At 32.0% G+C, this 15,559-nt stretch overlaps 2 protein-coding genes and 1 non-coding gene across 6 annotated transcripts; 1 reads left to right on the top strand and 2 right to left on the bottom strand.

The window, feature by feature from the left end:
* Positions 1-190: 190 nt before the first annotated feature.
* On the top strand, positions 191-263 carry TRNAR-CCU (transfer RNA arginine (anticodon CCU)). Its single transcript has one exon. It is a non-coding gene; the product is annotated as a tRNA-Arg (tRNA).
* A 965-nt stretch (positions 264-1,228) lies between these two features.
* On the bottom strand, positions 1,229-7,181 carry LOC101489280 (probable glutamate carboxypeptidase AMP1). 2 transcript variants are annotated; one of them, XM_027332747.2, is made up of 10 exons: positions 6,021-7,181; positions 4,692-4,934; positions 3,682-3,834; positions 3,420-3,488; positions 3,152-3,305; positions 2,901-2,984; positions 2,703-2,791; positions 2,323-2,436; positions 2,078-2,212; positions 1,229-1,556 (listed from the first exon to the last, which is right to left on the bottom strand). In XM_027332747.2, the coding sequence occupies exons 1-10, from the start codon at positions 6,933-6,935 to the stop codon at positions 1,377-1,379; spliced, it is 2,136 nt and encodes a 711-aa protein (XP_027188548.1). In that variant the 5' UTR covers positions 6,936-7,181; the 3' UTR covers positions 1,229-1,376. The 2 variants fall into 2 exon arrangements, with proteins under 2 accessions (XP_027188548.1, XP_004494296.1); XM_004494239.4 differs by having other exon boundaries at positions 3,218-3,305; positions 6,021-7,180.
* Positions 7,182-9,848: 2,667 nt separating this feature from the next.
* LOC101488510 (amino acid transporter ANT1) lies at positions 9,849-13,193 on the bottom strand. 3 transcript variants are annotated; one of them, XM_012714018.3, is made up of 4 exons: positions 12,629-12,770; positions 11,754-11,835; positions 11,014-11,661; positions 9,849-10,276 (listed from the first exon to the last, which is right to left on the bottom strand). In XM_012714018.3, the coding sequence occupies exons 3-4, from the start codon at positions 11,656-11,658 to the stop codon at positions 9,890-9,892; spliced, it is 1,032 nt and encodes a 343-aa protein (XP_012569472.1). In that variant the 5' UTR covers positions 11,659-11,661; positions 11,754-11,835; positions 12,629-12,770; the 3' UTR covers positions 9,849-9,889. The 3 variants fall into 3 exon arrangements, with proteins under 3 accessions (XP_012569472.1, XP_004494293.1, XP_004494295.1); XM_004494236.4 differs by lacking the exon at positions 11,754-11,835 and having other exon boundaries at positions 12,629-13,193; XM_004494238.4 differs by lacking the exon at positions 11,754-11,835 and having other exon boundaries at positions 11,014-11,723; positions 12,629-12,769.
* Between the last annotated feature and the right edge of the window lie 2,366 nt (positions 13,194-15,559).

The following is a 15,559-nucleotide window of genomic DNA, read 5'->3' as shown; positions in this document are numbered from 1 at the left end:
ATGCTAATGCGTTGCAGAAGTTGGAAATTGGAACCTCAGACATCTTCTTCTTCCTGCTATTTCTCTTCCAATTCAGAATTGCTTTGCACTTTGCAGTTTGCTTTTCGAAATGTCGATGGATTGGGCGGGAACTCTACAAAATCTAGATACGTAATTGAAAACTAAATAGTTGAAAAATATAATAACAAGAGCGCCTGTAGCTCAGTGGATAGAGCGTCTGTTTCCTAAGCAGAAAGTCGTAGGTTCGACCCCTACCTGGCGCGTATGCTGTCTTCTTTTTCTATTTTATTTTGAATGATTATTTTAGATCATCTAGTATGATGCAAAAAGTTTTATTATGCTTTCATGATTACGGACCCCTTTTTGTGAGGTTCCTAACATTATTAACGGGGCAGCACACCTATTTATTACCTTAATCTTATACACGCATAGTATTAAGAGTTTGGGAGTTGTAAAATAGTCATTTTATACCACCGGTATTAATAATAATTTCCCTTTCCCAAATTTTTAAAAAAATAAGTGTTGCTTGATTATATATAAAGGTTATTTTGAATGATTATTTTAGATCATCTAGTATGATGCAAAGCCCCAGCAATCATAAAATAGCCTAAAGTTTTATTATGCTTTCATGATTACGGACCCCTTTTTGTGATGTTCCTAACATTATTAACGGGGCAGCACACCTATTTATTACCTTAATCTTATACACGCATAGTATTAAGAGTTTGGGAGTTGTAAAATAGTCATTTTATACCACCGGTATTAATAATAATTTCCCTTTCCCAAATTTTTAAAAAAATAAGTGTTGCTTGATTATATATAAAGGTTATTTTGAATGATTATTTTAGATCATCTAGTATGATGCAAAGCCCCAGCAATCATAAAATAGCCTAAAGTTTTATTATGCTTTCATGATTACGGACCCCTTTTTGTGATGTTCCTAACATTATTAACGGGGCAGCACACCTATTTATTACCTTAATCTTATACACGCATAGTATTAAGAGTTTGGGAGTTGTAAAATAGTCATTTTATACCACCGGTATTAATAATAATTTCCCTTTCCCAAATTTTTTAAAAAATAAGTGTTGCTTGATTATATATAAAGGTTATTATAGGCAGATTGAAATTTTGCCTGTTAATAAACAATGGTTGTAAAATTATATATTCATCATTATAAGAATTACACAAGTTTTTTTTTTTACTAAAGCAATTGCACAACCTAACAGGGCAAAAACCGGTTAAATATTGATTTCTCCTTTGATAACTTAATTAATGTACAGTTATATAGACATAAAACATAAGACTAATATTTACATGTAACTAAAAAATAGACTCTTCCATCGACTATTGATCAGTTTTCTTCATATTAGGGTTTAGGTGAATTCTCCTCTAAGTGCAGAAGTAGCTCTTTGAATGGCTCTAGCAACCCTCCAGATCTCATGTTGAATTTCTGCCAGCCGTTCTCTTTCACCTGTGCTAGCTGACCTAGTTATAGAATCAGCAATCCCAGGGAAGAAATCTAACTTCTCAGGGTCATTGGGAGGCCCAAACACCTATAATACAGGATATTAGAAACTGGGGTTTTTCTTGTGATATAAGCAAATAACAGATTAGTAACAAGTATAAAACAAAAACAATTACATAACGTGGCAGTTAGGAATCTGCGTCCGGAGTGGTGATTCCAACAAAAAACTAGCATATCAAGATCATGTTTGGAATCACAATTAGTTTAACGAAATCACGGTCGGTAACACCATAATTTTATTGAAACATCAAAGTGTTGTCAAAATCACATTGACTCGCCATGCCATGATTATGTCAAATTTGATGTCAATCTAGACATGCACTAACAATCTCATTTATAAAGTTTGGAAGATGCAATGCCACAATAAAAGAGGTATACACTTGCACCATTCATTTCTATTTTGCAGAATGCCACTAAATTTGAAATTGGTAAATTCAAGCCATGAAGAGTTGGCTCAGCAACCTTTACTATACATGTTGATAGTAACTTTAAACAGTTAAAGAGTTTTAAGCAGTGCTTCCAAGATACAAAGTAAATAAAGACACTCACAAGATGCTTGAACCACTGTTTTCCTTCAAGTCCGTCTCCATCTAGGAAACCTTTTTCTGCAAGCATTAGTCTATCGTTCATCGCTCGTCTTTTCATATCTACAAACTGACCTGCAGTTTCCAGCAATCTAAGTTCCTGCAGTTCAAAACAAAGACAAGTATATATAAATATATGTGTAGGTAGAACAGATTAAAGAATTAGAAGATATTCCTTAACTGTGTTGGGTTATTTTTGTTATACTTTACCTTTAATTCATCATCAACTTCTTTGGCAGCAGAAGCAAATTCTTCAATTGACGACGTTAATGGGTGCACAGAAATTTTCTGGTCTAACATGTTGCTCAAAATATCTCTGTATAACTGCCCAAAGCAGGGGAAGATTATATAGCAACAAAAGATACAAATCAATATCGAAAATTTTATGGAATTACTTCAAATACAAATTTCTATAATATTTAGGAAAAAAAACTGTTATTTTATTTTGGAATGCGAAGTGCTCATTGTCCATCCATAGTCCATTATTTGTAAAATGTGTTTAACTCTCAAATAAAAATCCATAACTTAGGAAGACAGTAGCCAGCAAGAAGTTAGTTTAATTAAAATAAGAGGTGAATATAAATGCCCACCTGTAACTCATTTGCATATGACAAGTAATCGAAAGGAAGAATGGAGTCATCAGCCAGGCGAAGGGCTAGAAGGCCCCAAATTCCAGTAACTAATACAACAAAAAGCACAAAAGATAAATCTTATGATTGTTGTATGGAACAGTTTATCAAAAGAAAACTATTTAAAAGCACAATAAGGTGTTATGGGAGAAATCTGACCAGCAACATGGCGTTGGAAGAATGGATCTCCATACTCTGCCATCCAGTTATAGGAGTCGAAAGCAGTGTGATAAACGGGAAAATCTAGGGGTAAAAAAGGAAAGAGATTATTTTAACACATGTCATATAATCTGATAGATTGTAGACATAACATATTAGAAGCATATATTGTGCTGCAAACATTTAACTATGAAAACACAAGAACCATAGGTGATGTGACCCACAGGCTTGGTTTTTTCCAACCATTCTACCTGCGCTGTAGCACGACTTTCCATATATGAAACAGAATCCTCTAGCTAATTTGGCGAGGTATGTACCTTTTCCATAATACACATCTACAGATGGAACCCCTGCATGTTGCACAAACGGAGCGAAATCAGAATCAACTCTACCGAGCCTCTGAATCTGCAATCCAACAAAACAAAAGCTGCTAAGTAATGAGAATATGATAACAAATGTGGTGAAAATGAAAACTAGAAATGCAAACAAATACTTAGCCAGTAATAATAAAAGCATTACATTATTTCCTCCAGCGGCAGCAGCCCATGTATCATATACTGACACACCCTCGGAGTCGGGATCCTTCACCTGAACTTAATGTAAATGCGGTTTCATGTTTAGAATTCCTAAATTACCAAAGAACAAGCAATTCTCTCTCTAAATCCAAGGGTCCCTACAACTGCTTCTGCACCATAAAGCAGTTGTAGAGGATCCAGTGAGTAAATAATTATTCATATGTACATTTGGATATGCATTAATAAATGATTGTTACTTAAAATACCTTTTTTATGACCTCAAGAATAAGACTGTCTAGCTGAGGAGTTGAGCCAACAAAGAAACCAGGGCCTTGAACAGCACAGTCCACATTCAGATATGCTACAGCTTTGGAACCAAGATTGATAAGGTTTTGTTCAACCCATTCGGTGGATCCTATCTATATAAACAGATAAGCTTTATTTAGAGAGAATATTGCAGGAAATGACACCATAATAAAAATAAAGCAAACTCGTTAATTTAAGTAAATTTGGAGATTGAAGAAGGCAATCGACAATGCACTGACGAAAACAGAAGATTTATAAGCATAAAACTGATAAAAATAATTGCAGTATAACTATGCAAGAGCAAGACAGTACATCTATTTATATAATATATTGAAACTGAGAAGTGACTTGTAGCGCCGTCACATAAAATGTTTTTCGTATTCTAATATTTCCAAGTCAGTGTCACAAGTTGTAGCACCACAACATTAAATGTTGGCCGTATCATAATTTTTCCAAGTCAGCGTCTCAAGTTGTAGCGCCACCATATTAAATGTTTGTTGTTGGCTGCTCAACATTAAAAAACATAAAAAAAAAAAATAAAAAATAAAAAAAAAGGTTTGAGCCAGTTACAAAAGTTGTTGGCTGCTCAAGAAACTTGGAAAAGTAGCCATCTATCGCACAGACCACGTGTGACTCCATTAAACCTGGGTGCTCTAAGCTAATGGCAGCTCAAATTTAGTGTTAGATATGGTGCAGGACCCCCAAATGGAAAAAAACAAACCCATTGATTTGATTTTCAAAGATGCGAAGTTACAGTTACAACTACCAAATTGGAGTAGACACACTCGTATATAATAGGGAAGGTAACGGCCTAGGTCTAAATCTAGTGACATTTATTTTAGACAAAGAAGATGAACGATGATCGGTTTCACCCAAAGGTACAAATAATGTCACTGGCTAATCAATAACCAGTGAAACTACAAATGCGGTGACAATTGAAATATGTTGTTAAGAAGGAAATACTGCCTACCATGCCAAATTCCTCTGCATCCCAACTGCATAGAATGATTGTCCTCCTTGGCTTCCACCCTGAACTGAGTAGAATAGAGAATCGTCGAGCAAGGTCAAGTAGGGCAGCTGTCCCGCTGCTGGGATCAACAGCACCATAAGTCCATGCATCTCTATGGTTCCCAAGCAGAACATGGCGATCAGGTTCTTCTGATCCTTTTATGACAGCAAAAACATTTTGAATGGTGGCCACCTTCATTTCACCCTGAAAAACATAAAACATATCAACAAAATACATGCAAAACACTATAACAAGCTTCAGCTTAACTGTTATGCTCCTCATTTTTAACACCACAATTCATTTCTATTAACTAAGATAGCACGAAAGCAAGGGTTAACAAGAAAATGGAAAAGAGAATGTAGCTAGAGCAAATAATCATAACACCATTTTCTTTAATTAAGATGCAATTATTAGCTTAACAAGGCTCATTACAAAAACCGTGACTAAGAATTTAGTTGGGCTAAAATTTGAACAAAGATAGATAAATAATTTCGGGGAAAACCATACCATGTCTAAAAATTTCAATGATCAAAGGAACGCCGTCTACCAACAACAACCAGATATTTTCTCACTAGATGCATAAAATTGAAAAAGCTTTTTGCTCAACCAAAGCAACAAAATCAGGAACACAATGGACAGTAAAATGAAATAAAATTCGCATCCATTGTTTTGATATTTTTTATGATTGAATATTAATTCATTCCATAGAGAAATATTTAACATTTCTTTCCATTTTATCCAATACAATTTTGAACAATCCAAACAATGAAACCTAGTACCATTCCACCCCATTTAATCATTTTCCTTCAATTAATAACGCCCAATATTTACCTCACCTTACCCATTGTTTATTTTCTTTGGAAGTAAAACATATAGATCAAACTATTCCTTATATTTTCAGCAACACAAGTACATATTAAACCAACTTTACCAACACATATAGAGAACCGAATGGATAAACAACTTAATTATGCGCTTATAGGATATAGGTGTCTATGTATATACTATTTCTATTTCTACAATAAAAGATAAAATAAAGTCAAAATACTTTCATATAAACTATAAGCAGTTTTTATAAACTATTCAAAAAATTCTCACTGTATTTATGAGATTAGATAAAAAGTTTTTTTTTTTAAAAAAAAAACACTTATCAAGTGAAGTACTCAAGTCGGTTCAATTGACAAAACAACAAAAGTAAAGTTGACATACCAACAAAAAATGTTTTGACTTAAAAACTTGAATGAAACAAAAAAAAAAAAAAACAAAGTTGAGTAGGTAGTAAGTACTAACCAGGTAGGTGAAATTGAGCATAGTGGGACCAGGACCAACATGTGTAACCTTAGAATTGAAGGCATCCCTCCAGTCTAAGGGCACCGGAGAACCACCAAGTGAAGACAAAACAGTATCAGCAACCTCAGCAGAGAGTGGCATGGAAGGAATTTTGGGAAACCTTTTCAAAACCTCATTATCTTCCAAACTCAACCTCTCACTTCCATCAACACTACTACCCCAACCAGGACTGAGTGGGTCCCCCACACCCTTCATCACGTGACCTCTCTCAAAACCATTACGCCACGTGTCACCTTCGTCGTTGTAGATTAACACCGCCACTGCCCCATTTGCCTCAGCCTTCTCAATCATTGCGCTACGCCCCAAGTTTCCACCTTTTCGTAAGATCACTATACACCCCTTAACGTCCACCCCAAGCGCACGATAGTCGATGTCTCTTCCGTAGTTAACGAACACCGGTTTGGCAAAAACTGAACCGGATGGTGAATAAGCGTGGTAAGCATGAACCACGGATGGAGCGGATGGTTCGGTTAGTGGAAGGTTGAGGGGAGATGAATGGTTGCTAAAATGCGCGGTGAGGGAAGAGTGCAATGGATAAGAGAGAAGAGTTTTGTAAGAAGTTGTGTGAGAAGGGAGGTTTAAGGAAGAGAAGTGGTTGAGGAGGAAAGTTGCGGTTTTGGAATTGGGTTTAGTTCCAGCGAGGTGAGGGTGCATGGTGAGGGTGCGGAGGTAGGTGGATATAGTGGAGTTGGAAGAAGATGAAAGGAAGATGTTTTGGAAGGTTGTTTTGTTTGAGAGGGAAGGGTGTGGGAAATGGAGGGTGTAGAAAGCTAGGATGAACAGGATTAGGAGTGTTACCATTGCTGTTAGTGGTGATGGCTTTGTGGTTAAGAGATTGCTGGATTTTATTGCCATTTTTGTTTTTGTTTAGCTTTTTTAGTAGTTGCGGAAGGGGAAGAAGTTGAACTGTTGAAGAAGAAGAAGAAGAGAAGGATCGAAGAACGAGTGAAGTTAATTAGTGTGGTGGTACTTAATATAATTAGTTAATTAGTTAATATATATTAGTTAGTAGTAGTAGCATGGACAGAGTGAGAGTGATGCTTGATTTTTCCTACCTCTTCTCGCTACACCTACCTTTCTTTTCTCTATCTTTCTCCAAGATTGTTTTCTCTCTCATAATTCTATAAACTATTTTATACTAGTATATAATAATATAATATAATATAAATAGTTGATTGTATAATTATTTTATAATAATAATTATGATTGTGTTTTGATGATAAAATTAATTATTTATTATTTATTAATGGTGTAAAATTGATTTACATACTTTATTTGCTTATAAGTTATATTTAATTCATCGGTAAATAAGTTTTTGGACACAACATTAATTTTTATTAATAAATCAAATTTTTGACATTTGAAAATTTTAGCAATTAAAAAATATATAAATAAAAGAAAAAAATATTATTTTTATTATACTATTTTATCGTCTATTTGTATATTTAATATTATTATTGATACAAAGCACAAGATAGTGAATTACAATTATATATAATATTAATTATATATTATAAATAAATAAAAAATAATTAATATTGTATTGCGAGTTAAAATAATAATTTATTTTAACATAAATCATATAAGACGGACAAAATAGTAATTTTTGTTTATGTATATTCAAGATAAAAGATAGTATGCTGTGTTGCTAATATTTTACATAATGATTAAAGAACAGAAAAAAATCCACAAACATTATATTTAAATTATCTTTTAATATCATTATTGTTTTTATATATATTGCTTCCTATAAATAGTTATTGTTGAAGTGATAATAATCTGATATGGGCCTTCACATTGATTAAATCTAAAAATTATTAATATACTGTTTGTTATATTGTAATTAATTACAAAAATTAATTATTTATGATTGATGTATTTACGAGGTCATGAGGTATGAAGAGGTGGATGGACGAGTAAGTTGGAATTGGATTCCACAAACTTATGTGCGGATGATTTGGACCGTCTAATATAAAATACAATACACGGTTGAGCTTTAATATTATGTGAAACAAACCAAAAACATCTGTTTTATCTTAACAACATGAGATTCATTATCGCTTTTAATGTATAACTGCGTGTATCCACGGTGGTGGAGTTTTATCTTGATTGAGTCGCCACAATAATCCAAGTGAACTTCCCTTGTCACTACTCACATGTAAATCTTGCTTATCAAAGACAAAAAATCTTTCATAGATACTAAGAATAACCCCAACCTTAGCTATAAATCAACAACAAAAGGTAACCCTCAAGAAACAGACATCAAAACTTTTCTCTTTTGCCTTTTTCTTTTCTCTCATTTTTTTTTCTTTCATAAATTTAAAATTCATGTTTGTCTTGTATGAAAAAGAATGAGAATCAATGTTTTTCTCACAGCGGGATCCATGCCAAAAGTAGAGTGGATGTCCACACCTTTGTGAGTGGGGAAACCATTAATTAGCTCCTGAGCATCTATTATGTCTCCCCAAAAATATGATACTATATCATGATGCATTTCATAAACATACAATCATTAAAATATGTATTTATTTGAGTAGACCCACACTGTTCCTCAATATATTCTCCAAATCCAAATAAAGGCTCCACTCAATAGACCCACAGCTTTTTGTTTTTTACCACAAGGATCGAAATTTTTAAATGCCATAATAATATTTTATTAAAATGATTATATTTTTGTTATCAAAATTAATGTTTTTATACATTTGAGAATTTAAAATAATTTATTAAGTTTAATATTATTTTTTAATTGATAATAAAATCAATTTCATATTTTTTTAGATAATAATATTCACTGACGTATGTCTGGTAACAACTACTTTGCCGCCAAAACAAAAATCATACTTAATTATTAACTTTAATTCTAAAAATAGTATAATATAAAGTATTTTATGAAGTAAAATATTTTATATTTTAAGAGGTATAAAACAATTGATTTGGAGACCCTACCTTTTGATGGGCCCGATTGAAACTAATATTTTCCCGTGGTGTTCTCTTGTCTCTATTTTACTTTGGACTTTCAGAAAATGGAGAGTGGATGTTGATATGCTACGTGTTATCATATTGTGTAGAGGTATTCTCTTATCCAAAAATATGGAGAGTGGATGGCAGAAATTAAAGTGTTTTGGTGTAATCCATTAAATCTTAGCCAAAATCTAATGATATGATATTTGATGGATGAACATCTACTATACAACAATAATGAAACTGTTGAAGACAAGGACTCCACGGCGTTATGTGAGGCCAACTTCAGTAAGATAAAGATTCACCGATTCGGTTAGGAATTGTTGCAGAGGGATATGCTGATTGGTGTGTCCAAGGACAGTATTTAATGTCCTCTACCACACATAGTGAAACAAGTTTCATTGAGAACAAATCACTTCGTGTATGTTTATGTTTAATTTTACCATGAAATTAACAAAATTACGATAAATCACTATGATTTTGTAGAAGTTACATTCCCTAACTTTTGTAAAATCATATAAACTCAATCCTCAATGTAATTTTGTAATCAAGACCATTAAATTTTCTAGTTAAGAATGTGTTTAGATTGGTGGTTTTTTTTTTTTTTGATAGAATCACATTGTGTCACCATAATTTTGACAGAATATTTACTTTAAAACTTCAACAAAATCACAAAGTTATTATAATTTTACCAAAATAATAGTCAATCTGAACATTTTTGGAAATTAAGTTTTCAAGTGCCAATATTTATCTGTCAAACAAGAGAAAATAAATATTGAAGTTTACTCATCTATCTGAGTTTGTATAAAAGCATCAACAATATGTATATTTCTGTAATAATATATTCATCAAACTCCAACAATTGTATTGTAAGTTCCATAAACAGCGAAAAGTATTCCAGTGATTAATACAATAGAGTCCAGGATTTTTTGCCAGATGCAAAGAGAAGAGCCAAATAGTTTTAGGTGAAATGTGGCTGGCAAAACAAAGGATAGCATTGCACACAAGGTACTTCCCACAAATGAGGCAAATACGGCAAATTCTGGCACGAATGAAGCTACAACAACCAGCACAACCACCACAATAGAGCGACTGATGTATATTGTAATTTTTCCTAGTTCTGTTGAATCATTATTATTGTTTCTGTGGATCATTTTGAGTTTTCCTTCCACAATCTCATTTATTGGGTGCATCATGATTGGGAACGTGAACATCAAGCCCAGGCATAATCCTACCTGTCACCATATAAAATATTGCTAGATGTCAAATAATTGAGAAATAAGAATTGCAACAAAAATTTGAAAATAAACAATCAAATATTATGAACTCCTGGCCATGGAAATGTAAGTTGGCTTTTCATGCACTTTATGACTATAGTGCTTAAAATTTGAGATGTTAATGTGTAAAATGGTTTACTCTAGACATGTCTAAGAACAAATTACCAATGCCCACATGCACAAGCAGTATACAACTAGATATGCTACACTTAGCATGCATTTGGGTATCCATTAATGTGCTCGTACACATGTTGGATGCAACACACAGCAACTCCACGGCAAGGTGTCGTGTCCAACATGTGTCTGCATACACAGACATGCTCGACGGACAGAATTTAATTAGAGCGGTTTCATGTAAAACAGATTAAGTGACAGGAAACCAATTGACATATACACCCAAAAAGTGAAAACCAAATAGTTAAAGCAATCAAACACTATCATCACCTTCAACCACTAAGTGCTTCTAGCCAGTAGTATCCTCAAATAACATGGACCGAACAAAAAGCACGAAAAGACGATTCAATCAGATTCGAGAAAGCAATGTCGTTGTCAATTATATGTAACTTATGATAAGTGCTTTATATAAGAAGAATGATTTAAGCAATATATAATGGACGAACACTAATAAGTCATAACCATGTTAAGCATAAATATGAACAAGACATAAAAGTTCGAAATTTGAATGTCTTTAGTACCTGTACGGTAAGAGACGACCAATTTCTATGGAGATTAAGGGTCACAATGTCTCTAGTTTCTTCACCAAAAGCCATGTAACCACATAACCCAAAAATAATGTATACAAGTGTTATCCCACTAAAAGTCTGAGCCAGCAATTTTGGGAATTTAGTTTTATCCTGCATAGAATTCTCTAGGGCAAGTGTCATTCCAAACCCTTCAAAACAAAAAACAGCCATCCCTGCTGCAAATGGCAACCCTCCTATGTTCGATGTAATTGCCGTCCTTTCTGTAATTGAAAATCCATCCTTTAAGGCCAACAGTACATCTTCCTTCACGACAATTCCCATAGCCAGGACATTGCACACATCGGCGAAAATGCTAAATGGTGCTAAAGCTGATAAGCTCCCTATCCATGACATTCCAATTTCAATGGGTGTTAGCATAAATATGTAAGAGGCAAGTGAGAATCCATTGCTTTGGAATACCGAATGAAGGTTTTGTCCGATAAATACCAAATACGCAACCGACCCTGCACACTGTGCTACCAAAATTACAAGTTCTGTCAGAAACCGACCCAAGGTTCCATAGCATCTATAACCCAAGTCTCCATATGATCTTGCTTCCACTAATGGTTCTTCTGATGCCAACTTATCTCTACACATAACCTAAATCAATGAAACAAAAATCAAACCATGTAATGACAAGAAGCAAGCTGGATCCAGATTGCCTGCATTTAAAGAAACACAAAGTTACATACATTAATTGATCTCGGTCACCGATTTGAGATCAGTTGGCTCACATTACACCTTCATCAAATCACCTTTAAATAATCTTGACCGCTGATTTGAGATCACACAGACTAGATCAATAAATGTGTCACACATTTACTACGTGGAATCCAAATCCCACATAATAATGACAGGAACCGCAATATAAAGCATGTTCCATTTAACTTTAAATCAGTCATTTTAGTTTCTTTTCCTTTTGGTAATGGACTCATCAGTTGGACAAGTCAGTGAAGAATGCCCCCAAAAACTAATAAAGTTAACTAGAAAATTTGTGAAAGTAGTAGAAGAAAGCAATTATCAGCTAGATCTCTTTACCAAAACAAATAAGAAAAATTGGATAGGTTGAGGTAAAAAGTCCCTGTGTTTGGATTTAAGGTGATTTGGCAGAATCAGGTTGATCCATCCCGATTTTAGCAAAAGCTACACTTTGTAATTCAAACAAAATCAGAGTGTCACCTTGGTGATTTTGTGAAACTCATTGTGATTCCAAAGCTATCTAAGCTGCTCAACCGTATGTGATATATATGTATTCCATTAGCAGTGAGGAGTTGTTCCGCAGAATCACAGTGGTCCACTGTGATTCTGACAAAAGTTATACGTTAGAGCTTCAACAAAATCACAGTGCCACTGTGATTTTATCATACTCACCGCCAATCCAGACATGCATTAAAGCAAAATGGTTTGCCACAAAGCACTGAATTCTAATTCTCACCTAGGTGAATCAGATTCTATGTTCATTTATTCAGCATAAGAAAAAGAAAAAGATTCTACATAAAAAAAATTGAATACGTTAAACCATTAACAAAATCAAAACAGAGACAGAGAAAAAGTGAAGATGACTCACAAGTAAGAGCATGCAATAGTAAGTTGAAATGCCAACGATAGCAATACCAAGTGACCCAGCAACCCAACCAGCAATCCGAAAAGCAAAGGGCAAACCCAAAACACCAGTTCCAACAACAGTAACAATTATATTCCCCAAAGTTTGAAGCTTTGAAGCTCTTTTAGATTCCAAAAGAGGGGTTGCGTTGCTTTTTTGATCGTGCTCCATTTTCTTCACGGAACTGATACTGAGACGCAATTGGCTTGCTCCAATTTATGGAATTGAAGTAAAATTAGGGTTCATCCCCTATCTATTTAGTTCAGTTAACAAAAACAAACACATGTTATAAATTCAGAAGAATCATAAACATGTGTTATTTTTAATGGGGAAGTTGGAAGGTGAAAAGATTTATTACTAAATAAATAAAATTTTCTGGTTAGCATACAGAGTATAATTTAATTAACGTGAAAATAATCGAGTCGCAGAGATTAGAGATATGCAGGTGAATGAATCTGGATTCATGGAATAGTAATAATAAGACGAAGAAGAAGAACAAACAAAAATGTTTAAAGTTTGTTTCTTTAATATGGACACATTTCAAAATTAACTTGTTTTTGTGACTAATAAAGTTATTCACCGTATTTTAGATATAGGAATATGTTTGACCATGGAGCACCAAATTTTTAAACTATATCTTTCAATTCTTTTTAAATTATATATTTTTAATGATTTTAATTATAGAAACAATTTATTAAACATATTTGACTAATAACTTTAATGATTTTTAATGTTTAATGTTTGACTAAATTTATTAAATATCCGTATAAATGTACTAATATTTTTTTTAAAGATTATAAATTTTATCATAATTGTGTCAAAGTTTGAATTCGGAACAAAACGTTCAATATAACATTATCAGAATTAATTTAGTTAACTTTAATAGAATTATAGTAATACTCATGTGGACAAATTAAAAAGAAAATAATTAAAATGTTTATAATAGTGATACATGTTTTTTATATGTGTATATAGTATGTAAATTTTGTCTGATTTAACCGAGTTAGATAAGTTTTTAGTTTTGTATAAAATTTTGAAATTTTATTTTTAGTCTCTTTAAAAGAAAATTACATCTTTTAGTTTTATAAAATTATTCTACAAATTATTTTAAATCTTGATGGAATGAAACATCATTCAACTTCGAAATTTTTGAATTATATTTTACAAGTACGTTTTGAACATTATTAAAAGTCCATTCACATAAATTTATAATTTTTTAACTTGGTATGAATTAGATATAAATTTTTTAAATGACATATGTTCGAGATAAAAGTCTTTAAAATATAGACTTAGCAATTAAATTTTGAGCTTATTTTTGTTAAATAACTTCTTATAGTATTGTAAACATGTATATAAAAAAATTCAAAAAAAAAATATGTTAATGTTTTTTTTTTATCTTATGATAAATTTTACTGCAATTAATTAATTGTAAGATATTGATTCGAACCCAAAATCTAATATAACAATATCGACATTTATCAAATGAGTTATAAATCAAAATAAATATGTTGATGTTCTAATAAAGACAAAAAATACATGAATAATAATTTTACAGTGACTATAACTTTTTTAGAGCACCAAAATTTTAAATTTTTATAAGGAATAAAAACTTATTTAATCTCATTTAATATTCTGATTATAAAAATGAAAGTAATTTGTAAGTTATGCATGTATATAACTTTTTTTAGTTTGTAATTATTACACGTTTCTTTTACTAATTGTTTAATTACATGTTAATTGAATGAAATCTCTTGAGATATAGTTATTTGTAGAAATAATTGAAAAATTAATATATAGTAAAATAACGTAACATAATTATCTGATTGATCAGATTCACGTGTAAACAGAATTACTTTGTTAATGTATAGATTATATGGAAGTTAATGTCAATTTTAATGATATGATTATATCATAAAGATATGTTATAAAAAGCTCATGTGTAAAGCCGTGACACTCAAAGTTCGCATGGTTTAAAATAGAGGATGTTGAATATGTTAAAGTAGAGGATGTTCGCATGGTCTAAAAAATATGTTAAAGTTGTCTAAAGTGAAATGATGTTGAAGTAGACCTAAAAAAAATAGAGGATGAAGAATAATATGACATCAACACAAACTTCAAAATCAAAAGGCGATATCATTTAAAACAGTCTTGCTCTTTTGTAGCCACTTCAAAATTTAAAGACAAATTAAGAGATCACACACATCTCTATAATATAAACCAAGTCAAATTAGTGAAAAACAATTCTTCAAAAGGTTAGTTATTGCCACAACTTATGGACTCGAATAAAAGTCAAGCCTCACAAGGCAACCCATATTTAAAAATTTATAAAGACAACTTATACTGTACAAGACATAAATATAAAATTAAATATAAACAATTAAGAATTTAATTTAGATATATTAATTTTTTTAATTATTATTTTTTATTTATACTTAATTTTAGAGGAAGTATATGACAATGAATGAGAATTCGAGAAAAAATAACATACCTTAAAATCAAACTATATATCTCGTATTCACACAAGTATCTCAACTTGATTTAGTTCATAACAAGAGAGTTCATGAAAATTAAAAGTACAAGTGACAAAACATAACAAGACCATTATATCCCACAAGCCTAAATTCAGGGGACTTGTGCTTCTCGAGCAGTCAAGTCACTCGGTTATTTACACCTTAGTTATATAAGGTTTTTATTTCATCTATATATTATTTTGAAAAAAACATTCTAATATACCTCACTTTAAAACTAACATATGAAAATATCTGCGTTTTTTTATTTTTATTTTATTTTATTTTTTACATTTAGGAGGTTGCAAAGCGGAAATACAACCACTATTTATTTTTACTTCCTCTTTTAAAGTGATGTATATTAATTTTTTTTCTAAAAAAAACAGAT

Source organism: Cicer arietinum, chromosome 3 (assembly GCF_000331145.2).
Source record: "Cicer arietinum cultivar CDC Frontier isolate Library 1 chromosome 3, Cicar.CDCFrontier_v2.0, whole genome shotgun sequence".
NCBI lineage: Eukaryota > Viridiplantae > Streptophyta > Magnoliopsida > Fabales > Fabaceae > Cicer > Cicer arietinum.
Note: the sequence above shows the minus strand (reverse complement) of the source record. Positions and strands in the feature narration are given on the sequence as shown.

Excerpts from the sequence above, each read along its gene's own strand:
- LOC101489280 (XM_027332747.2), bottom strand. The coding sequence starts at position 6,935 with ATGGCAATAAAATCCAGCAATCTCTTAACCACAAAGCCATCACCACTA. Across the intron at positions 3,306-3,419 it reads CTGCCGCTGGAGGAAATAAT|ATTCAGAGGCTCGGTAGAGT; the intron begins GTAATGCTTTTA and ends GTTGGATTGCAG. Across the intron at positions 2,437-2,702 it reads CATATGCAAATGAGTTACAG|TTATACAGAGATATTTTGAG; the intron begins GTGGGCATTTAT and ends TGCTTTGGGCAG.
- LOC101488510 (XM_004494236.4), bottom strand. The coding sequence starts at position 12,835 with ATGGAGCACGATCAAAAAAGCAACGCAACCCCTCTTTTGGAATCTAAA. Across the intron at positions 11,662-12,628 it reads ACTATTGCATGCTCTTACTT|GTTATGTGTAGAGATAAGTT; the intron begins GTGAGTCATCTT and ends TCATTGATTTAG. Across the intron at positions 10,277-11,013 it reads GGTCGTCTCTTACCGTACAG|GTAGGATTATGCCTGGGCTT; the intron begins GTACTAAAGACA and ends ATATGGTGACAG.